We start from the raw sequence: 24473 nt of genomic DNA, 5'->3' as shown, positions 1-24473 counted from the left end.
AGCAGTAAAATGTAACTGGTCCCCTCTCCCCACTTCCAATCCCATTGAATGAGACACCTGGAAGTAAGTTTTACAGAAATAAAACACTTTATTCATATATCAATCTGTCTTTGCTCTTGTTCACAAACAAGTTTAATATAATTTAACAATAGATGAGTTAAAAGGCTACTTGAAGACTGGCACTATACCGAGACACAATCAGATCTGGGTCTTCACTATTTCTCAGGCAACTGCTGGAGTAAAGCTCACGGCTTTTCCTTTCATGCTGTCCTCATCCAGGAGAACTGGTGCAAACCCAGCCATGATCTAGGCATCAGTGTACATATATATCTCCTTTACAAAAATATACACAATTTGATCCTGCCAGTAAATTTTGGTCATGCAAAAAAAAAAGAAAAAAAAAAGACGGTACCAACTCAGCACATCATTAACAGGACTTTCAAATCATTACACAATAGATAAATTATAAACTGTAACATCATACAGCATACGATTACAGGTGAAGCTAATACTGTGCAAATACACATTTGAGCTGTACAAAGTATTTTGTACTATTTATGTTAATCTCATTTCACAAATCTTCAAAACAACTACATAAAATATTTTGAAAATGCCACATCACATTTGATGAAACAGCAAAAATATACACTTTTCAGGTCCCTGTCTTCTTCCTCGTCTTTTTGTGCATTTCAGTTTTACATTCTGCAATAGTGTCTCTGATTTGTCTACAGTACGTTTAGATCATGAAAAAAAGCAATGACAATCATGGGATGGTAAAATGTAAAACTCATTAAGTCGATCATGATAATGAGCTACCATTTCAAAGTGCAAAGAGAGCAGGTTGAGTGTGTGTAAGACCTGATGTCAGTATGTTAGAACTGTCCATGCTTCTGTATCAGAGGAAATCTCACTGAGATAAGAATAAGAGCTCCTAATTCTCAAGGACTTTCTCTTTATTGATATAAAAGTGCAGGCACTATAAGAAATGTAGAACATCTCTGTCTTCAAGTAAGGTCAGTGTTAATGTTCTTCTCTTCCAGCGTTTTGTATGTGTTTGGATTTAGTCCTTAGGATCTCATTTAAATCTTTATGGACATTGGCAGGCTGGGAAGCAGCGCAGTCGATCAGGCTGGGCCCCATCTGGGCGTAAAGGGCTTGGCACAGGTTGGCGGTAGCACCCCTCACGTTGCCGCCCCGGCCATGGATGGTACCGCTGTGGGTGGAGGTGCCCAGGAGATGCCACAGCAAGGGCAGCACTTTCTGTTCCACCATCTGGGGCTTGCGAGGATAGAGCTGTGTCACAAGATCTGGGGAGAAAGTGAGAAGAAAAAGGTGGTCCCACATACTAATCAATTTGAGAGCTAAGGCTAAAACCCTACTGCACTGTTCAGTTATTACAACAAACATACCTGCAACCTTTTCGATAAGATCCACCTTTGCTTTGCCATTTAAAAACTGAGCCTTGTTGCAGAATGGCTGAAGAAGAAGTATGTTATCTGTCATGGAAGCAAAGAAAATAAAGTCAAACAAAGACAACTCTCCAATTAGACTTATTTCACTTCAAGCTGAAAAATTTAAAAGCCAGAAATTAGTACCAAGATTTGAAATAAGTGAATCAATAGCTCCAATAGCAGCAGAGTAGATAGCGTTGTTCTTGGAGTTGAGGTGATTGTCAACGATTGCCGGGACCAGATTGTTAACCACTTGCGACAGGTTGTCTTTCAACAAGTGAATGATTTTCTGTAGAGACTCAAGGGCATACAGGTTCACTTTGCTGTTGGACTCCTGCAGCCTGGCCTTGAAGGCATCAAACACCTAAAAGAAGGGAACCGAGGGGAGAAGAACAAAAGGTGAAACAGTTTTTACAATGAAACAGAACTGTATTATGGTGCAATGACAAAGCACATGAAGAAATATTGATAGGATTTGAAAAAAGAACAAAGAAAAAACAGCACAAACCGGGAAAATACTATTGATGACTATGTTGGGGTTGTGCTGGCAGTCGGCTGTGAGCTGGTCGATTCCCTTGATCCTTTCTTTGAAGTCCTTTGAACCCAGCAGACCTGAGATCTGCTTGATGTACTCGTTCTTGTCTGCAATACTCTGTGTCTGAGATCTACAGCTGTAATGGCTATTAGACTCCCTGTAGATGATACAACACATTAAATGGTTTATAAACCTGTGAGTTAAGTATGAAAAACACACTTTCCACATGTATTATGCAGTTTGTGTAAGCCACCTGTTAGTCTGATTGAGTGGCTCCCTGGTGAGAGATGAAGCTCTGACTGTACCACTGCCTGGGAGGGAGCGTCTACCCCTGGCTGATTGTGTGTCCTGGGGCATCTCCCCAAGACCCTTAAAAACCACCCAAACAATCTCCAAGTAAGATGACAGTATGATCTTGAGCAAAAACAGCAATTATAAATGCATACTAGAAGGAAACACTGTACCTTTGTCTTGAGAGTGAAGACAGTGTCTCTGACAGTCGGCAGGTCTTTGGTGGGGATATACTTCTCCAGGATCTTGTCAAAGTCAGGGTGGGATGACAGGGACAGCAGCATTCGACGGCCAAAGTACCTGAGGGTTGAAGCAGTATAACAGTAAGAACTCAGGCACTAAGGCACACTGTCTGTCTTGTACAGATCACAAAACTCTCAGCGGTGATCTTTGCTCTTACAGATGTCTTGTCCATATATCAACAAGCTGGAACGCTACTTTTGTTTCATTTTAGATATCTTTCAAATGAACAAGAGATGATAATCCTTTAGTGATCCCAGATCAGAAAATCAGGTACTACAGCAGCATAAAGACAGAAATAAGTACAGGTAAATAGAGAAACCTACAAAATAAATAATTATAAATATATATTATAAAACATACATCACCACAATAAGCAGTAGATATTTGATAGTAAATCATACATCAACCAGAATGTAGGCATATATAATACTGTATGTTGAAATATACTGCAGTATTGTGCTGCATTATTTTGTAAATGGTTTCTCTTTTTTTTTAATTCGTGTTTATGTACATGTAGCAAGTACTTCAATCTAAAAGACAACCACAAGCATTAAAAATGGTGGTCCATGTTTCTGATCACTCAGTGGATTTCATGGCATGTGCTAATCAGTAAGAACATGTTGAAAACACCAAATCCTTTGGAAATTCTTATATTTTGTATTTTCTCAGTATCAGTGGTGTTTGATCTGCTTTTTAATGGGCTAAATTTTCCAGAAAACCATGACAGGGATTATCTGTGAATCAACTATTAGACCCAACCAATCTGTTTCTTTTTCGTACAAACAAACAGAAAATATCAATGAATTTGTGCAAACCAAAAAATTAAAATCAAATCTGTGCGTCCAAACATGAATGAGGTACAGTGGCTCCAACTTGTGAAAGACCTAAGTGAAAACACAAGCAGCAACAACAGAAAAAAACATCTCTACATACCTGGCTTCCTGTGAGGAGTCTTGTGCAAGTTTGGTGACGGCAGGTAAGATTCTGTCGGTGAGATCTTTACCTCCAGACAGAAGACGGACAGCACCGACCTTCTCCACCAGATTAGCCAGATGTTGAGCAGTGCATTTTCTTACCACTGCGTTGAGATGACTATAAGAAAAGGGAAGACCAATTCAGCAATCCAAGATTACATTTTTTAAAAGATTTGGTGTTGAGAGTAGTGCAAAAGTACCCCAGAAAATTGTAAATGGTGAAACAGCACTTCACTGTGTGTGTGTGTGTGTATGTAGACATACATACTGACCTGAGTCCTCCAGAGAGTAAAGCGCCGATGCTACGAATAGGTGTGCAGTGCTGCACCATGCAGTCCAGTGCTGCATCCACATCCTGCCTGATGAACGCGTTGCTCTCCCCGGCCTTCTGCAGTAAAGCTTTAACTGTCCCCTCCAGCTCCTGGTCCATCGCCTTCTGCAGGTGGGTGTACAGGTCCCCCAGCGTACACACTGCAATCCTGGACACACCTGACCGCAGGTTCTTCACCTAAATAAGACGGACATTATTATTACCTCACAGGAAACAGGATCATTCGAGCATTGAATAACAGAAAACAGCAGTAAATATTACAATATAAGATTAATTATTATCATATCAAAAAAGTGTCCATCTGATGACATCAGATATCAATATAAAAATCAAGTTTAGATGGATTAACGAGCAAGATAATGTCAAAATGATTTGGGAGTGTTAAACAACAAATAACTACCTCTTGAATAAGAGACATGCAGACATCATGCAGGCGGCCCTGGAGTGTGTCTGAATGGTAGTGAGCCAGACTGCGCAGGAACGTCAGACCCTCTATCTTCTTCTCCCTGAGGAAAAAAGAGTCACAGTTCCTATGACGTATGATGGCTGTGTATATTTACAAAGCTATATAAATGTATTGCAAAGGACTTTGTTACCCCACAATTATCACAATATTTGTAATGACTGTGATTTAATGTTTTGTATTAATGTATTTCATAGCTAATCTATGGAAGCCCTAAAGGGCCATGCATTCATACATTTTATTTCCTCCGTTTTCCCGTGATAATGAGTTAATTTCATTTGTTTTCTCGAGATCTCGAGTTATTATCTCGAAATAACAACTGATTTTCTTGAGATCTCGAGATAACGAAATAATAAATTCGAGATCTTGAGAAAACAAAATGATAGTGTAGTATATATAGTATATTATATAGTATATTATACAATCAAGGCCTGACACAGGCTGAAATAGCATTATGCCTTGCTATTACAGATAATATATACATTAGTGTGCGTAATCTAAAAAGACGGTTAGCAAGGCTTCAGCTATATCGGCTGCGCAATCTAAGTGAGCCTGATGTCGTCGTTAACTACATATCTGACCAGCTACGAGGTCCCGGGCGTCTCCATAATCTCAGTCATCTCTCATATCACAGTCATTATCTCGAGATCTCGAATTAATTATATCGTTATCTCGGGAAAACAAGGTTTCGTTATCTCGAGATCATGAGAAAATTATCCCGTTATCTTGGGAAAACGGCAGTTGTTATTTCGAGATAATAACTCCAGATCTCGAGAAAAGAAATGAAATTAACTTGTTATCACGGGAAAACGGAAGAAATAAAATGCATGGCCCTTTAGGGCGTCCGTACTAATCAATACCTGCAAATGGATTTTTAATGCTATCAGCATCTGTAGGATTTGAGTTGTGAGTACAATGTATCACAAATATTCTCCACACAGGAAGTGCAGTTGAAATACTGTAACATGCAGCCTTTCGGTGTTTCTCACCAGTCTTCAGAGCTAAGCAGGTTAAAGCTCTGTGTCAGTGCCAGGTCAGGCTTGGGGAACGGACACAGCTCCGGAGGCTCTGAGAGGTTTTTCTTGTGGCCCATAGTACCAGGGGACAGCTCATCTAAATGGCCCGTCAGACACCACCCAGCACACACAGACACACAGATTGGGTCTCATGTTACATCTCTATCAGTCTGAAAACAAGCAACGTGTGTGGGTGGCGGTGCATTAACAGTAGGTTGTCAAAACAAAGCATAGTGGCACATTATCCAAAGCAAACATCTTATTCACCCATGCCCTGATAGTCTAATTAATGTTCCAACATTTTCTATAAACAAAGACCTGTTAAAGCACTGGTTCATCTATTTATAATGCGATGGAATACTGCTTAATTTCAAGCCAGTGTCAGACCAACTGACCAATGATACTACTTATCGTCACTCAGTTGGTCTGACACTGGCAACATAACAAAGATATACATTGACATTTTTTAGTTGTTCATATGACTGAGCTTGACAATCTTTCAGGTGTTTGCATCACTAACCTGAGCTGTGGGACAGCGATGGTCGGGTTCTGCTGAGGCTAGGGGCCCTTCTGAGACGGGACAGGTTTTTGGGATTCGGGGGCACTGTGGGGGGGCTCGGCTGGTGGGGCGGAGTGAAGCACTTGGTGGGGCTTTGAGGTCCAGGTGGGCTGACAGGGCTGTTGGGGCTGATAGGGGACTCATCAGAGAGAAGGTCTGCTTTGGTGGAGGTCAGTGTGCTGCCGTTCAGATGCAGATCTACATAAGAGAGAAGCAACAATTAAAGACTCTGCCTACGAATAAAATACATTACAGCAAGATCAAATCCTAGTGTAATATCGGAACATAAAGACAGACAATATATAGTCATATTTAACACTTATTTTGAGCTAAGTCCTTGGAAAAAAATCAGACAATGTGAAAACTAGCCAGACTTTAAGCAAAATAAAAAACAGTTGGTTAAGGTTCACAGATCTCTCTCTTGCCTTTGATGATTAATGCTCTATTTTCCTCTGTGGGTGAGTCAGACAGCATCTGTCTGACCCGGTGGCGAATGTTCTCTCGCGTGTGGTCCCCTTGACTGGACTGCCCCTCTTGCTGATCCAGACACTGCAGTCGTGTTTTATCCCGGCCAAACCTTGCATTCTTCACCCTCTGCTGCACATGCATTGGAAGAAAACACACCAGGTGGGTAAATCGAAACTTTGTATGATGTACTATGATTTACCACTGCTAAACAAAGTGTGACTAACCTTAACCTCATCGGGACGTGGGCTGTCATCACTGTCTCTGTGACTGCCAGACAGAGCACGGCTGTAGATGCCTGCTGAGGTAGCGGTGGGGGGTTTGGCCACAGAATCACCCAGCTCAAGTGACAAGGCGGCTCCTGGACTGCTTGAGGACATGCCGTTGCCAAACATACCTGAGAAGCATGAGGGGGATGTTTGATAGCTGATGCAGATAACTTAAATGTATTATCAGAGAGGTGGATATTAAACCTGCTAACCGACCTCTTCCAATGACTCCTTCAGGCATATCTGTGGCTGGTGAGTTCCTGCTGCCGTGGCTCTGAGATCCTAAAAATCAAAGAAGAGGATTTTATTGAAGCATATAAAGTATTCCAAGAAAAAACTCTGCCCAGTTTGACATCACCGCTGACTGACCTTTGGGAGGCTTCAGAGCTCTGACTGATTCCCGGAGGGCTGGTTTGACCAATGGAGGAGACGGTCCTGTCGTCTCTTCCTCAGTTTTTATAGTTCCGTTGGAGTAAGTGACTCTCTGCCCAACAACACCTACGTCATATGACAGCTCATTTCTATGAGACAACCCTTGAAAACAAAGAAAACAAAGACGTAACATAAGGCGCACTAAATAATAAAATAGAATTGGTAGAACTTTATTTTTCTTTTTATACCTTGAGGGCTGATGAAGTCCATGGACACAGAAGACCTCAGTTTTGCAGAAGGCACTCTTGCAATGCGAGGTTTCATTCCTGAAGAGGCTGAATTTCCAGGGCTGGTGACAGATGTGACAAGTGAGAAATGATGCTGTAAAACTGCTTAGCACTGTTCAACACACTGTCAAACAACACCAGATGGGTACCATGTTACCACTGCTTTAACATGTCACCAGGTCTGTGACTCTATTTACTGAAATATAACAACAGGTGCCTGAGCTGATTAATGTTACCACATACTGTAATATACTCATTAAAAAACATGAACTCACAAAAAATGCATTATTTTAACTCCCACATAATAAAACATGTTCCTCCTTAATTCTGTGCAGTTCTGGAGGAACTACAAAGCAATATATGTAAAATGCAGCAAAATGTGGATTTTTTACCTGGTTTTGATGCCATTGAAGCTTAAGTTGGCAACTGAACTCAGACTGGAAAGACCACTTTCGCTGGCTGAGCTGGTAGTCATTGGAGAGGTGTGTGATGGTGAGTCCAGACCCAGGTCCAGCCTCACAGCTGAGTCAGGGCTGTCTGGATCTGGATCTGAACTGCTAAGGCTCACTTTTGCCCTCTTCTTGGCAGCGCTGTTGCGCAAAGAGCGCAGGGAGTGTAGCATCTATGAGGAACACACAAATTTGGCATTTATAAACATGGAGAGGAATATATTTAATGGAGGAAAAAACCTCACCCCGCAAGAATAGCAGATTGTACCCTCGTGCCTTTGGTTGTACAGTATCTATTGTACCCTAAACACTGGAGTGTTTCTTTAAAGATTCTCAAATGCTGAGAGTGCAAGTTGGAACCAGCTGTGTCCTATATTTTCCAGCTCAGTCTTTCAAAGGAAAAAACAGAAAGTTTGCTGACCTCCTGCATGTCCAGAGGATCATCCTCCTGAGGATCTTGCACCGAACTGATGCCATCAGTGTCCAGAGTAAGGTTCCTTTCTAGCTGATTCTGAGGGCTGCCTGGAGCGTTAGACCTCTGGCCATTATGGGACTGGACCTGCTCTGCTGTAGGGACAACAGGCGAGATAGACAGGGTTGCCCTGGTGCTGCTCAGAGCCCGACGGAACGATGAAGTGGAAGAAGAGCTCACGAGGGAGGCACGAAGAGGCCGGGGAGAGCATCTGCTAGAGAGCTGGTCTCCTGAAGGGCGTAGAACAAGAAGGATTTTTAAAAAAAGATGATACAAAGAGGCCACAACATTTTTACATTCAGCTGACAGCACACATGTCCACTTCTTTTTACTAGATTACCCTTTGCTGTGCCTGTTGTTTCTCTCCAGGGGCTGGTGTCTCGCTGGTGAGGGCTGCTCTCTCTTTTGTTGGGCCAGGTGTTGGACATAGAGAGGGACGAGTCCACATGACGGCGGGACAGTGTCGGAGTAAGCATGCCTCCTGGGAGTGTAGCCAGTGGATAGGAGGGCAGTAGGAAGGAGCCAGATGTGGTGGGGTTCGAGGGGAGGGAAAATGTGCGCTCAACACTGGGGTTCCTTGAGAGCATGTGTCCTTTGGGTGCCACTGTGAAACAAGGTATTCACACATCAGAAAGCAAGAAAAACTGAGGTACAAATATGGTTCATGTTTGGATTCCTTTCCATTTAAACAGCTCAAGTTCTTTGTCATTCCCTGCTTAATTTTTTGCTGTTGTATGTTAAAACTTTAAAGGGATGAACTTTTGTGAAAATCAGCAGAACAGTTTGAGCTAGTGACTCCTTACCAACATCTGGGTCAGAGAAGTTGGTGGTTTTAAAGATGTCAGGGTCTAAGTTGAGGCTTCCACTTCTTCTGAGGCGGGCAGGGGATGCCCTCCTTCGGGAGGATTGTGGCTTCTGAGACTCTGCAGAACCTAGATGTAAATTATATTTTTTCATTTACACTATAAACTTTACAGAGTTGCACAATATTCAAATAACCTACATGACGGTTACAATCCCCCTGTTCACTATGTACAAGGACGCATCTTGACCCAAGATCGAAGGTTCTGAAGAGATAAGACTGATGATTAGATCGATTTATTTAACTTGGCTGGTAAACACTGCTGGCAAACTTTGCAGCCTTAATATTCAAATAGTTTCAAGTCCAGTCTTGCCTCTGAGAACAGACTGTTCACACAAAGGCTGTGTTAGAGGGGGTCAGACACAGCTGCAGCCATAAAAACAGGACTTTTACAGAATAATGTTACACAAGAGCAGAAACATTTTTGCACGCAACTGATTTTAACAGGGTATGGAAAAAAAGACTGCATTCAAATATTCAAAGCACACTTTTACACTTGTAATCTTCATTAAAGGGTTACCACCAACATGTGTCCAGATTACATAATATAGCAGCATTGGAAGTGAGACTAATCCCTGCGTAGGGAGTTAAAATCAAACAACCAGAAGGTCAAGGAGATAAAATCCATAAAATCCACTGAGGTGAGAAACAACATAACATTTTGAAAACATACGATTTTGGCAGCATTAATTAAATGGGCAACAATGCTTTCCTCTTATAAAATAAAATTAATCATTGCACAATTCCCCATAACTGGGCTTCTTTTCAAATGTATCTTTATTGTCATTATACTTAGGTACAACGGGGCTTTTAGTGACATGTGGCATGGTGACTCCTCTGAGTCAGCAAGCTAATCCACTTTAAAGCCTCTCTAATTTGAGTTCAGCTGAAGTTGACCATGACAACCAGTAAACTGCACTTGTCACCTCACGTGGAATAAATGCCAGTGTAATGTTGAGAGAGGGGACGTTTTGGCACTTACTGAAACTGGGTATGTAGGTCTCTGGACTCAGCCTCCTGGATAGGGGGAGGAAATCCTCACTGGCCACCTATTAGAAGGCAGAAAATGATTTCCTTTAATAGCAACAATAGAGAATGACGTTCAACTAACTAACATAAAGCAATCCTTAAACAAACAGGAGTCTAAGTGTAATTCCATCCACTGGCCTGAACAAAGAGATGTAGCAGAAACTTGGCCAGCTCGGACAGGAGACACTGGCATTTGGATGGATCTTCTGATACTGTAAACAGATTCAACTACATGTACACAACGTCTACTGTTCTCATGAAACTTTTATTGTCAAACTGCAACCTGTGAAATCTTGGTCAAGTAGAGAGACAGTTATGACAGATTTCTGCATCAGTGCATTCTTCTCAGCCTTTGAGAGAAAGAGAGAGTTTGACTGAGATTAGTCCCACTGCCTACACTGTCATTAACACTCATCGACGAGCACTTGGTGTGATTGCAATCAACACTTAGAGCTGTAAATAAGCCATGTTTTACAAGCATAATCCCTGTGATATTACCAATTATGTTTAACGCCCCCTTCAGTACGTGTACTGTGTGGTAATGGGGTTGCTGGGAAACAGACACAGCTGTAAACAGAAGGTTTTCCAAATGGAGGCTGTGAGCTGGATAATAGTTTCCAGAACAAAATATGGTTCATTAATACCTCATGAAACAAAGCCACTAATTTAACCAATGGACATTATTGAAATAGAGCTGATAGAAGCTCATGTTTAACAAATCATTCTAGTTTGTTAGCTAATGAAATATGTTCTTGTATTTATTCCCCATTACCCAAGAACTTGTTAGGTTGAACCTGACCCTGTTATAAGGCCTAATCTCAAGACAATGGATGGTCATCTTTGCAGCGGCAGTGTCACTATCGAGGGAAATGAGTCACCAGCTGTCTTTATTCCAACAATAGTGTCAGTGATCCTGAAGTGCTCTGAGATTTTACCTGTCTTTTTTACCACATATTTAACTAGGGCTGCACGATATGGTCATAATCATATTGCCATTATTATGACAGATACTACAAAAAAAACCTATTAAAATCATGATGATGTGACATTTGCTGATGTCTGTACTAGACAAACATGCTCTTTTACATCTGGAGAGCAAGATCGGAAGGTCTGGGCATCTCTACAGTACTTCAGTATAGTCCTGTCTTGTCACACATTTTACCTTTATCAAAAAATTGCAGCTTCTGTGATTTGGATAAAATTTTGATCAATTGTGCAGCCATTTATTCAACAATACAATTGAGCCTATTGGTATCCTGCCAACATTGATTCATTTCTAATAATATGAAAAAAGGGAAAAAACAATCTCTTATCAAGCATTATGAGCTGTCTAGACACTGTGTTCCTATGGAAGGAAACACTGATGACGATCACAAATACACACAAGCAGGTTGATTGAAGAGAACACAGAACTCGATGCAGTAAGATGTTTAAGATATAACTGTCCCTCTCTGTTGCACTCCATCCATGCTGCATCATGTGTGATATCACTGTGTTTGGGTTTTTTCCCAGAAAACACTCTCTAAAAAAGGTGCCACCTCTAAGATTTATTTTTAGACTGGTGCCTTTGACTGTGACTCAGCTTGTTCCAAATGTAAAATCCCGACAGTAGACAAAATTGTAAATACCCCCATATTGTTGAAGATGAATTCCGTCTTACTGCCATTTAGCTATCATTCCTCTAAACTAAGCAGTAATGAAGAGAGGTAGAAAAAGCATGAACAAAAAAATAACCTCCTTTTGTGCCCTTTGCAATGACGGCACTTGCTGACTGATTGGGAGCAAATCAACATGGCCTGGCCACTGAGATGCTCTGTAATTTCAAAGGTGCTCCAGAAATCTCTGTACAGGCAGCCACACATGGCTGATTAGGCCCTAATTGCTGTGGGGTATTTATAGATTGAATGGATGAACACTACTTCTTGAGTCAATGGCTGCTTCATCAATGTCAATCAGTGACAACAAGAACAACATTTCCATCTGTTATCAGAGTAAACTAACACAGATACACTGGAATGCCCCTCTAAGCTGTCTGTCTTATTTTGATAGAGAGTCATATAGTTGCTAAAAACATATGCTAAATCTGGGAATGTTCCCAGAGGGCTTAATTATCACAAGAGATAACTGAGAATCAGGCAAGTTGACAGTGCTGATGATGGACCCCACCTGTTTAGAGCACTTTCCATTAGGGGTGCTGCACTGCTGGTCATTCTCAGTGGATGAGAAGCTCGACATCTCCCAGGGCAGTTTGTTCTTCCCTTTACCAGCACTGACAATCCTCCTTTGAAGAGGAAGATCATCACTGAGTGAACCCAAGCTGCCGTAGCCATACCATCGGTCGCAGTCTGGTTCAGTTCTGTGGCTCCTGGCACTGCTTATTCGCCCTCCATTCATCACCCAGTCCAGATCAGCTCCAGAACCATATTGCAGGGAGCACCGCTGTCCTGGTTTGGGCACCACCAAGCCATACTCCACTACTCCCTCTGACGAGAGTTTAGGCAGGATGTGCCTTGCTCGTCTCGCCTGTACAGCTGCCATAAGACCCTCTGCATCCTTGTTCAGTTCAACCATGTCCACAGCTTTCATTAGAGGCTGCTTTTTCCCTGTGTCAAGGCAATAGTCAAAAACCGCAAACAGCTCAAGGGTGGCATGGCGAACCTTCCTTTTGCTGTCTGCCAAGTATGGTGCAACCTCAAAACAAAGCTTGGGGATGTTGAAATCTTTCCGAGGATGAGTGAGCATAGCTGCCATGATGATGTTAAGGACATCTTCCCGGACTCTTGAATTCTTGTGTTTCAAGTTGGCAGTGACGAGGTCCAATATTTGTTGCGGTGCAACGTTTTTCATCAGCTGTCGAAACACATTCATGTACTCATTTCTGGTGACGGTGCGCGTGTCCCCTAGGGCTTTCAGAGCCACTAAGACTATCTGTTTGAAATATCTGTCTACACCAGTAGTATCTAGCTTCTGAATGAGTAAGTTTAAGACTTGTAAGGTGCCATACAATACTTTAAAATTACTATCATCCAGAAGTCGTGGAAGAAAATTGATGAACTCCTCAATACTGCCAGATGGGACTGTTTTCATGTCCACTTCTGAGAGGATGTGTTTGAGCTCTTCAACCCCATTTGTGCGATTTTGGTAATTCTTCAGGTCCAGAAGCTGCTCGTGTAACTCCTGGGAGATCAATCCAGGTATCATTATTGATGGTCTTATGGATGCCGTCACATTTGAGAATCCAAAGAAGCAATCCTGTGAGGACAATAGTATCCCTCCTCTTTACTTCGTGCTTTCATCCTGAGTGGTTGGAGATGGAAAAACCACTCTGCTGTTTGTCAAGCTGCGAAGGCACAACAGAGAAAATTAACACGAGTAGACACAGGACTGAATACATTACCAATTTATCTAAAACGTTAGTGAAATGAAGGCAGTGGGAAGCAGGCTCTCTAGTAATGTCCGGTTATATAAACATGTAATAACAACGCTACAGCCATGTTCTTACTGAGGGAGTGTCTTATTGCTCCTCAGTATCATCATCTATCAACATTAACCTCCGTTAGATTACAGCGAATGGACACAACCACTTGTGGCTGTCAGACACGGTCGTTATCAGCAGAGATAACCTTTACTGCTGTACGTTACGTTGTTTTCTGTTATTGTTACGTTTGTATCTATTGAGTGTCTAATACGACACAAAGTAATGCCTTCAATGGGCTTACAACAACTGACTACGTTAAGCAGCCTACATTAGTTAGCTAACGTAACTATACATAAAACCATGGCTACCTGCAACACCGTTCAAACGGAGCTAAGCTAACTTGCTACTCCGCTAATTGTGTTAGTGGTGAGTGCTGGCTGACGAGGCTAACAAAGTTAGAAAAACAGCAAGAAAATAGACCTTGCATTCCCCCAGCTTCTCTTCGTTGACGCTCGACGAGACTTATCTCATGTTACGTCGTCCAAATGTCCGTGTCATGCTGCGGTAGCTACAGCTCTCTTATTGCAGACATTTTCCTCGGTTGTTTCAGCTGGTGTCTGAAGTGTTGAATGTTTGAAAGCTACTGAGGTATTCTCAGAGAGAGGAGCCCACACATACACACGCACACACACACACACACACACACACACATACACACACACACACCGAGAAAGCAAAATGGCGAATACATGTCGCAAACTGAGCGCTTCCATGGTGACGCGAGCCATGCTCCTCGAGGCGGTATCATCAGCACAGAGCTGCAGCGCACACTGCGATGAGAAGTGGCTCAAACAAAGTCAAATAAATAAATATTAAAAAAATAATATAAAATGTAACATGCGTACGTTAAATTATCGACTTGTGCACCTTTATCTGGTTTAGAGCTCCTGCTAGGTATGACATAGCTAAATGTCACTTAAAAATCTAGTTTGTGTCTGTTTTGTTATTATTCAGGGATATTTCGATTTTAAAAAATCTAATTATCAAATGTATTTTTTGTAGATAGTATATTCTATTTGACATTCACACACCCACGTTTTTTAGGAAAACAAAAACAAAACGTGGGTCACTGCCCTTAAAATAATGATGTACACACAGGTGGGACACTAATGAGGTTTACATTTATTTAAAAAAAAAAAGTTTAATATAGATGTATAGCACCTAAGCACTCTTTTGATTTATTTTTGAATTAACACAACTTTTAACACAATATGCAACTCGTAATATCTTAGAGGCAAATGCTGTAGCTACTTTTTATTCCACTACATTTTTTGGCAACATGATTACCCATACATTTTTTAATTACAAATTCCCTCATTAGCTTGAAATGTGATGCATTGATAGGGACTAAATTGTCAAACAGTATATCAGTTTGTTAAAAATGAGCTCCACCTCCTGGACCAGCCACAACACTAAAATGCAGTTTACTAAATTAAAGCATCAATTATAATTTAATGCAATAATATCTATCACACACTCACACGCAATAACTTGTATTACATTATAGTAGTAATAACATTATTGAAGCATCCATTTCTATAGTAAAAAAAAAATAGTATAATTCATTTCTTTAATTTTGTTTTGTAAGAAGCATAAAGGGAATACAAAAATCTCTTTGTTGCACAATCCTGGTTGATTAGTATGTAATGTATACATATATATATATAATATATATATGTATATATATGTGTATGTATATGTGTGTGTGTGTGTGTGTGTGTGTGTGTGTGTGTGTGTGTGTGTGTGTGTATGTGAAAATAAAAGCACTAATATTGCAGTACGTGTGCTTTTCTGTAATGAAAAGGGCCTGCTCTCTGCAGAGTAATGTTATTATTTCCTCTTAAAAAACGTGTAAAGTTCACTATTGTAACACGTCAGCAGGCGACAAAGAACATTTTCTTTGTAGCTCTTCCTTGTAAATCGCTGTAAATCTCGTCTTATTTTGAAAGCAGCGGAAGTAGGTGTGCTGGTCGATAGCTCGATAGTATAAAGGGCTCATCTGTAGCTTTGTGGCTAGGTTGGCAGTAGGTTGTTTTCCTGATAGCCGCCCGGGGTTCCCACTCGTCGCCGCTGAACTCCGCCACTGCAAAATCGGTCATTACGGCGGCACATCAGACGGACTATAGGTTCCAGGTTTGTTCTCCTTGAATTGACGATATACAGTTGTTATTTGACAGCTAGCTATAACGTCACGTTTTGTATCTGTCAGCCATGTTACTGTATATCAATCAATGATGCAGCTAGCCACAGTAACCGTGTTTATTTTTAGCAGCTAACCTTCGCTGACTGCAGTGCAATGAAGCAGAGATATAAGGCACTGTGTATTTGCTGGAGTCGAGCATTGTTGACGATACGAGAGTGACATGAATGTCAGTGTTGATATAGAAATGTTAGCCGTGGAAATGTGTTTCTGCAAAATACAGGCTGGTGATGGGCATTAGAGTGTGTTAGCTCGCGCACTAGCCTTGTGCTGGTTTAAAGCTAGCTAAAGAGGTAGCGACCGAGTTTTGATCTGCTCATGTCCTCCGTTCAAAAATCAAGCCAAGGCCTTCAGTCAACAAACCTAACAGTTAATGTTATTGTGATTACTGTCATGAAGCCTAAATGCACCGCAGCATGTAGGCAGTTGGCTCGATGTTACCCTTAAAAGGTGTAGCTAGTACTGTTGGTTAATTTTAAGCAGCGTTAGCACTGGATTAAGAAGATCATGCTTCTTTAGCTTGCATCACAGTAGACCGCTAACAGCGAGTCGGAAACACTACTGTACTACATCATAACATCCGTGAATGCATCATACTCCCCAGGCATGTTTCCATAACGCGTGCTGTAATTACGTCATGTTGCACAGGCCTGTGTTTACTTGGCTTTTCAGGCTTGTAGTCTGAGGGACAGGATGACATCTGGTTAATTTCCAGGATTTACAGTATTTCTATTGGTTATTGGTCACATGTCAGTTAATCAGAAAATCTCACCGAATCAGTAGCCTTTAGAAAATGTCAACACTGCACTAACATGTGGATTCTTGCTCTCAGATGGACCAGCAGGACCAGTCCTATATGTTTGCCAGTCTGAAACGGCCACACTCAGAGCAGCTGCTGCAAGGCCTCCAGCTCTTGCGGCAGGATCACGAACTATGTGACATTGTCCTGCGCGTGGGTGATGCCAAGATCCATGCCCACAAAGTAGTGCTGGCCAGCATCAGCCCTTACTTCAAGGCCATGTTCACGGGTAACCTGTCCGAAAAGGAGACTTCTGAGGTGGAATTCCAGTGCATTGATGAGACTGCCTTGCAGGTATGCTTGGAGCCAACAGACGTTGTATTAACTGCACTGATAAAATGCTTTTAGCATTGTAATTCTTAATGTGATCCTTTTCCTGTGTCTTTTCTAGGCCATCGTTGAGTATGCCTACACTGGCACAGTGTTCATCTCCCAAGAAACTGTGGAATCTCTGCTACCAGCTGCCAACTTGCTCCAGGTTAAGCTCGTACTTAAGGAGTGCTGCTCCTTCTTAGAGAGCCAGCTGGACGCCGGAAACTGTATAGGCATCTCCCGCTTTGCAGAGACTTATGGCTGTCATGACCTGTGCCTGGCTGCAACTAAGTTCATCTGTGAGAACTTTGAGGAGGTTTGTCAGACGGAAGAGTTTTTTGAACTGACGAGGGCCGAGTTGGATGAAATTGTGTCTAACGACTGCCTTAAGGTGGTCACAGAGGAGACTGTGTTTTACGCCCTGGAGTCGTGGATCAAATATGATGTAACTGAGAGACAGCAGCATCTGGCTCAGCTGCTGCACTGTGTTCGCCTTCCGCTCCTAAGCGTCAAATTTCTCACCCGCCTATATGAAGCCAACCACCTTATACGAGATGACCACGCATGCAAGCACCTGCTCAACGAGGCCCTCAAATATCATTTTATGCCTGAGCACCGGCTTTCCTATCAGACTGTGTTGTCGGCACGGCCCAGGTGTGCCCCGAAGGTGCTGCTGGCAGTAGGAGGCAAGGCTGGACTGTTTGCAACATTAGAAAGGTGGTGATGATGATGATGATGATGATGATGATGATGATGATGATGATGTCTAGATGTCTGAAGTTTCCAAACATCTGTATTGTCTATTCCTTTGTTTGTTTTAAAAACAAACACATCTGATAATAGGTCTTTCTCTTTTTTTCCAGCATGGAAATGTATTTCCCTCAGACAGATTCATGGATAGGACTGGCCCCTCTCAGTGTTCCCCGATATGAATTCGGGGTGGCAGTGCTGGACCAAAAAGTGTATGTGGTGGGAGGCATTGCCACGCACATGAGACAAGGCATCAGCTATCGGCGACATGAGAGCACAGTGGAGAGCTGGGACCCCGAAAGCAACACCTGGTCCTCGGTGGAGCGTATGGCCGAGTGCCGCAGCACACTTGGGGTGGTGGTCCTGGCTGGCGAGCTTTACGCCCTCGGAGGCTATGACGGCCAGTATTATCTCCAGTCAGTGGAGAAATACGTCCCAAAGTTGAAGGAGTGGCAGCCGGTGGCACCCATGACAAAGTCCCGCAGCTGCTTTGCCACCGCTGTGCTGGATGGCATGGTGTACGCTATCGGAGGCTACGGCCCAGCCCATATGAACAGGTACTACCACTAAGACTGGATATGATATTTCTTGTTTTATAAGTGGAAATACACAGTGTATTAACATCAGTTAAACATTGGATCTATTCGGCAGACAAACTTGCATCAAAGTGCCAAAACTAAACAATTTGACACTTCTTCTTTGTGTGTATAAAAACATTCAGTCCCTGTACAACTCAAACCAAATCAGGTTTAATGGGTGGGTTAAATGAATATTAACTACATCTTGTTCAATAGATTACCCAATATTTAACAAGACACTGAGTTATTCTGCAGCTGCTCAGTTTCTCAGTTTCAGTGTATGATTTGATTACCCCTTTTTTATGCACTGAAAGGTTGGTTGCATGTTTTGATCCCATGTGTGACCTTTTTAACATCAGTAACGTATTTGAAAAAAGCCTTTGATCTCAGTGAAGAGCTTCTAACTCTGTTAGACCCATCCTGGCTTTCTCTCTCTCAAGCTCTTGTTAGTTATTTAATAGAACTGGCAATCAAGTGAAGGATGTCAAGTGTTGCTGAGAAAATGGCCAGGGCCCTGTTAATGAGTGAAGAGGAATCATAACAGAAGTGGTTGCTGAAGTTTCATTGAGAGGGTGCCTGGCTGTGTGTTGCTGGTTAGACCTCTGTTGTTGCTGTGGATCTCTGGAGAGCAGCGTCTCTGTTGCTTGTTTCCTTGACTCCCAAAGCCCTTCAGGAGAATGTGTTTGGACAGAGAATCTTTGGGGACTACTTTCTTCTTTCCCCAGTGGCTTATATGTCCTCGCATACAGCAAAACAATCCTAGATTGCTTGTGTTCTGGGTTCATTTGACTCTAGTCAAATTTGGCGATCTACCACCACTATTGGTACTAGTTGCAATAAGTGTTGTGTTTGCAACTTGAAACAACTTTTTAAATATGACTAAAATCCTATAGTAGTACTTTATTTCTACATTAAATGAGCAACTCTTTTTGAAGGTAGCAAACACCTTTGTAGAAACTGTTAAACGGTGTGTTTGCAAATTATTGCATTGTGTTTGGATTTTTGTTTTACACAGGGTCTCATCTTTTTTGGAATCGGGTTTGTAGAATAAGTAGTTGTAGAGTTTCTTCAAACTACCTAAAATCAATACAGCATTCAGATGGGGGCCTATTAAGGAATTGCAGAGGGCCGGAGATCAGAACAATTTATATTTTGACTTTGTAACCACTGTGTGTTTTTTGTTAACCCTGCTGCATCTGCCCCACACAGCGTGGAGCGGTACGACCCCAGCAAGGATGCCTGGGAAATGGTAGCCCCCATGGCAGATAAGAGGATCAACTTCGGAGTCGGTGTCATGCTCGGCTTCATATTTGTTGTGGGCGGACACAACGGCGTGTCGCACCTGTCCAGCATCGAGAGGTATGATCCACATCAGAACCAGTGGACAGCCTGTCGGCCAATGAATGAACCACGCACTGGTGAGTTTACATCATGTTAGACACAGCTAAAACACCAGTTTGTAGGATTCAGAAATGCATTTCATTGGCTACATATGACTATGACATCGTCTTGCAGGTGTGGGCTCTGCCATCGTGGACAACTACCTCTATGTGGTGGGAGGTCACTCTGGGTCATCCTATCTGAACACTGTCCAGCGCTATGACCCCATCTCAGACAGCTGGTTGGACTCGAGTGGCATGATGTATTGCCGTTGCAACTTTGGTCTGACTGCCCTTTGACCCTTGGCCCAGCCAGCTAGGACCCAATAAGAGAACTTAGACACAAAGACGTTTCTTTTTCGTTGTCTCCTCCTCCTTCCCCACATTCATCCTCCAGGTGCAGAGGAGCGCTGCACACCGGCGTGAACACCAGAGGAGAGAGAGCCTGCTGGGTGGATGGATGTGGCGGGCTAGCTGGCTGGCTAGAGGGAGACTACACGGGCATGGCTGCGGGGATGAGAAAGAGCTGCAAAGTTGTGCGGAAAAGCGAAGAAGATGAATGGACTGGATCGGCTGTCACAGGCACGAGGAGATGACCGCTCTACTGCTGCTGGACCACAATGAGGACTCTGAGCCATTTCCCAGAGGATTGTGGGAGAAAACTTGTCACTTTTGTTTCAAACTTCTTTGTTATGTTTGCAGACATTGTTTTTTGTTTCCTTCATGCCATTAATTGTGTTTAACACTTAAAAATCTTTCTTTTTGTTTTTTTTTTATTTCCCCGCTGCAACTGGAACCATGTGTTCAAATTTTGTAGAACACCGCAGTTGGCTGCTGGTGTATTTGTATGAATATGTGGTTGTCGGCCATGTAGTGTGTATGTCTGTGTGTATGCTCGAGGGATACGTGCATGTCAGATAGGATTGTTTTGTTTTGTTACGTGTCTGCGTGCAGAACTGAAGCTCGGGGCTCAGCGAACGCAGGAGTTCTGCATCAAAATCAGTGCTTCACAAAAAAGAGAAAAGTTGGAATCTTTATATTTTCTCAAAAAGGGCTGCCTTTTTCTCTCCTGTAAATAGTCTAAATGAAATATATAAATAATGAATATATCCTCTAGTGCATTGCCTGTAAATGTTTTTCTGCACTGGGTCACTAGTGTGCGTGCGGATGTGTGTGTAGTTTGATTCCAAGGGTCAGTGTAGAGGTGAATGACGAATTCTCCTGAGAGTGTTTGCCACTAGTCTCTGCTTCATCCTGGGAGCAATTTAAAATTCCCAATAATGTTCTAGCTTCTGTTCCATCTTCCTAAGGTCAGGTCATGAACTTCTTGTTACTCTTCACAATAGTTGAAATTGACCTCTGCCCTCTTTTCACCCTTTGGTCTGTACATAATACCAACTGGTGCTATATTTAGGATTCAGGATTCAGCTGTTTGTCTGTGTTGCCTCACACAATTAGGTCAACCTCTGTTCAGCCTCTGCTACATTACTGTTATTATGTTCGTGATTAATGTCCATTTAAATGCGTCAAAATTTGATGGCCCTACCTTGCAATAAAATAAAATCCTACTGAAAGGGAAGCCTGTGGTCGGACAACCACAAACTCCTGTCTGAAAATTAGCACTATGTTTGCTTTGCGTTTTTTTTTTTTTTTTTAATATAAAATGCGTCCTAGTTAACATTCCCCTTCCCTCACAGTGTCCCCGTTGCAGGATATGAGCATGCTTCATTATCGTCTCTATGCCTGTTCCCAGTACAATGTCACTCTCTTAGCTATGAACAAGACTTTTCTGCCTGTGATTGGGTCTGACACCTGCTCTCACCAACTCGCCACCAAACATGTGAGGCTCATGAGGCCATGGTCTTGCTTGCAAGCTCAGGTTTGAAGTAATCCGTTCACTGCTTCATCTGAAGTGCCAAAACATTACTTTTCTTTTCTCCTCTCCTTCTTGTTGCTAATGTATTAGCATTACATTCTTCCATTCTGTCATATGGAGATGGTTGATAAAGCACCAAGGGCTGTGCCAGCCAACTCAGGCCATGTTGCCACTGTCACCAGTCCTGTGTCCTGGGAGAGAGACCAGAGTGCTGACCCCAGGCTGACTGAGGGTGTCACTCTAGGCTAGGCTAAGGGACAGGTCAGGCAATGCACAGCAATGGAGGGGGCACTAGACAGAGAATGGCTAGGCATGTTGTGTCTTGTTGAGTCACTGTTAATGTTCAAGTCTAGTTTGAGTTGCTTTGTGCACTGACGTTTGCACACAAGTGGAAACTTTAACCAAGCTCTGCATTGCACTTACCAAACTCTTTGATACATATTGTAATTGTACATACGTTTTAATTTAGGAAAATGGCATTTAGATAATGCAATAACACTTCTGTTCTCTCTGTGGATGAGTTTGTTTTGTGTTTGTCTCTTTTAAAAAGCCAAGGCATCTCATATTGCTGTAACAGAACCCCACATGGCATGTCTATTGATTCACACTGTTGGCTGGTAATGTGGACGTCTAATGAAACATCCAAATTGTACCATTGAGTTCACTTCATCCTGCCAGACATCTTGTGTTGTCATTTTGTTGTTTTGATTTTTTTTTTTTTGCTTTGTTTTTTTACAAGGTTTTTGTTAATTCAGGGAGATACAGATGGATTGCTCACAGTTTGTTAAAGGGTAACTCCATCAATTTGTGTGTTTACAGTTCTTGGGGAGTACCACTACATGTGAAAATGGTAGTAGAAAGCCTTTAGTGGCTCCAGAGGAAGCTGCATGTCATCTAATAAATTACCTACAGTGATGTCACTCAGTGGCTAAGTAGCATTGTGGGTAATGTAGGTGCCAGGTTTTGAAAGGGAAGAAGAATGTGTGGAATAAAAAAGGTGGTATCTCTGGTTCTGCTTTTTTTATTTCGATGTTAGTGTCTTAGAATACTTTCAAAACATGTCGCCTACATTACCCATAATGCAACTCAGCCAATGAATGACATCACTGGATGCAATTTATGAAATTAAATGCAGCTTCCTCTAGAGCAATAAAATGCTTTATACATCTTTTTTTTCAAATGTGCAGTAGTACTCCTCCAGACCTAAATACACTTGAATGTGTAGAATTGGTGGAGTTACCCTTTAATTAATGGCCAAATTCGATACATACACCTTTTCAAAAAAGAAAAAAAAATCAACACCACAAATTTCACCACAAAGTCTTGTTTACCCTAGACGGGACACCTTCCTCTTCACCCTTGTACTCTAAAGCTGTTAAAATAAATACAGAAACCATTACTACAGACAGAACTTTAATGACATTTGCCTTGCAAATGTGTCAGGCTGTCACTGGTGAGACATTTAGTCTGTTGCGGATTGTTTGCATCACCATATGAAGTACTTTCCTCTTGATTTCTGTTTTATTTTGAACACATAAGCAACCCAAATGTATTTCTGCAAACATGTCATTTTATTTTAGAAAGATGTGAATGACTTATTTTTGTATTTATGATTATTATTATTTGCATTGTTTATGTTGTGTAACCTGATTGTCTCTTGTACTGGTTTTTGTTAGTCACTTCACAGCCACAGCACAAATCACGCAGGCGTAATTATGTGCTGCTGCCATGATTCATCTAGCTGTTCTGTACAATGTCATGAGAATTTTGTGGTGTACACTAACTACTACTTTATTGAGTTTCGGAAGAGAAGCCGATGAAAATCTGCAAACGTGAATCTGCAAAAAGAAGGGATGTTAACATTGAGTTTGTACGCGTTTTTATTATGGCCTAACCAATGTCATGTTTTTGCCACCACTTTCACCAAAGTGCTTGTTCAAAGAAAGCAGATGGATGACTAACACCTGGTCTGCAATGGACTGCCACTCTGATGTTTGTGTCTGAAAGAAAAAAAAATCCTTTGAAACTGATGTCAATGTTAGCCAAATGACCACTCTGCTTCTTTTACATTTCCCCCATTGTGTGTCTGGAGTAAGGTGATGATCTTGAATTTTATATCCTGTGGATTAATACTGGAAGTACAAGATAACCTTAGGTGTAGAAACAGTAGCTTTTCACATTTGCTCATGTTTTGATTGAAGACATTTTACATACATTTTAGTCAGTTTGTGTGGTGCAGTTGTACCCGGTTTAAAATAAATGCCTGCCTTAAAAGGTACTGTCTGCTTTTATGTGGCTCCCATTGTACCCATCCATGCAATGCACAAGTGTGACAAAATAACAACACCAGTGTACTCCAAAATATTTGTATTTGCATTTAAAGTCAGTCTCAGTGTAGAAAAACAGCAATTAAAAATTCATCATGATGAAGGATTTACACTTGACAGGATTCCCTTTCATAAACTTCCTTTGCAGAGGCACTGAGGTTATAAAAAACAACAACATGCAAATACATATTCCCTGTGTTGGCGACTGCAGTGTGCTGAGCTAATGCTTGAACTTAATTAAAATGCTTTGTGCTCTGGAAGCTAAACAGGTCATATTTAAGCCTGTAATGTCAGATAAGAGACATTTCAGACTAGGGCATGGCAATATACCAATATTATATTGTTATATTGTGATATGACATAAGTGTTGTCTTGCCTGGGATGTCGTAGTTTTCTGAACTTATAAGATTGTTCTACTTGTTCTAATAATTGCCTTTACCCACTTGATCATTATATCCCCATTACTGATGATTATTTATCAAAAATCTCATTTTGTTAAAGGAGCAATATGTAAGGACTGGCTATCTGTTGAACTCATACAGCCAAAGTAACTGCTAACTGCCCCTAGCTGTATTTTGTTCCACGACTGTAGTCTCTGTTAGCTAGTTAGCTCAGTTAGCAGCGCAGTTAGCTGGACTACCGGGGGAGTGTTGGTGTTTACACTGCCTGACAGCAGCTTTGGACTGAGGTTTTCAGGCACAGGGCT

General features: G+C 41.8%; 2 protein-coding genes across 3 annotated transcripts; one reads left to right on the top strand and one right to left on the bottom strand.

Annotated features, from left to right (window-relative positions):
• Positions 1-72: 72 nt before the first annotated feature.
• Positions 73-14153, bottom strand: LOC141010535 (TOG array regulator of axonemal microtubules protein 1). 2 transcript variants are annotated; one of them, XM_073483531.1, is made up of 23 exons: positions 13967-14153; positions 12235-13408; positions 10022-10088; positions 8981-9109; positions 8518-8781; positions 8127-8407; positions 7649-7878; positions 7218-7318; positions 6967-7131; positions 6814-6879; positions 6556-6725; positions 6289-6460; positions 5825-6061; positions 5278-5401; positions 4226-4331; positions 3767-4002; positions 3454-3612; positions 2451-2577; positions 2240-2355; positions 1960-2143; positions 1596-1815; positions 1410-1496; positions 73-1307 (listed from the first exon to the last, which is right to left on the bottom strand). In XM_073483531.1, the coding sequence occupies exons 2-23, from the start codon at positions 13267-13269 to the stop codon at positions 1021-1023; spliced, it is 4563 nt and encodes a 1520-aa protein (XP_073339632.1). In that variant the 5' UTR covers positions 13270-13408; positions 13967-14153; the 3' UTR covers positions 73-1020. The 2 variants fall into 2 exon arrangements, with proteins under 2 accessions (XP_073339632.1, XP_073339633.1); XM_073483532.1 differs by having other exon boundaries at positions 6289-6457.
• A 1425-nt stretch (positions 14154-15578) lies between these two features.
• On the top strand, positions 15579-20680 carry LOC141010415 (kelch-like protein 28). Its single transcript, XM_073483370.1, has 6 exons — positions 15579-15679; positions 16579-16839; positions 16937-17574; positions 17721-18164; positions 19395-19603; positions 19701-20680. Exons 2-6 carry the CDS (start codon positions 16579-16581, stop codon positions 19862-19864), a joined length of 1716 nt encoding a protein of 571 aa, XP_073339471.1. The 5' UTR covers positions 15579-15679; the 3' UTR covers positions 19865-20680.
• Positions 20681-24473: the final 3793 nt, after the last annotated feature.

Source organism: Pagrus major, chromosome 16 (assembly GCF_040436345.1).
Source record: "Pagrus major chromosome 16, Pma_NU_1.0".
Classification (NCBI taxonomy): Eukaryota; Metazoa; Chordata; class Actinopteri; order Spariformes; family Sparidae; genus Pagrus; species Pagrus major.
This window is presented reverse-complemented; position numbering and strand designations above follow the sequence as displayed.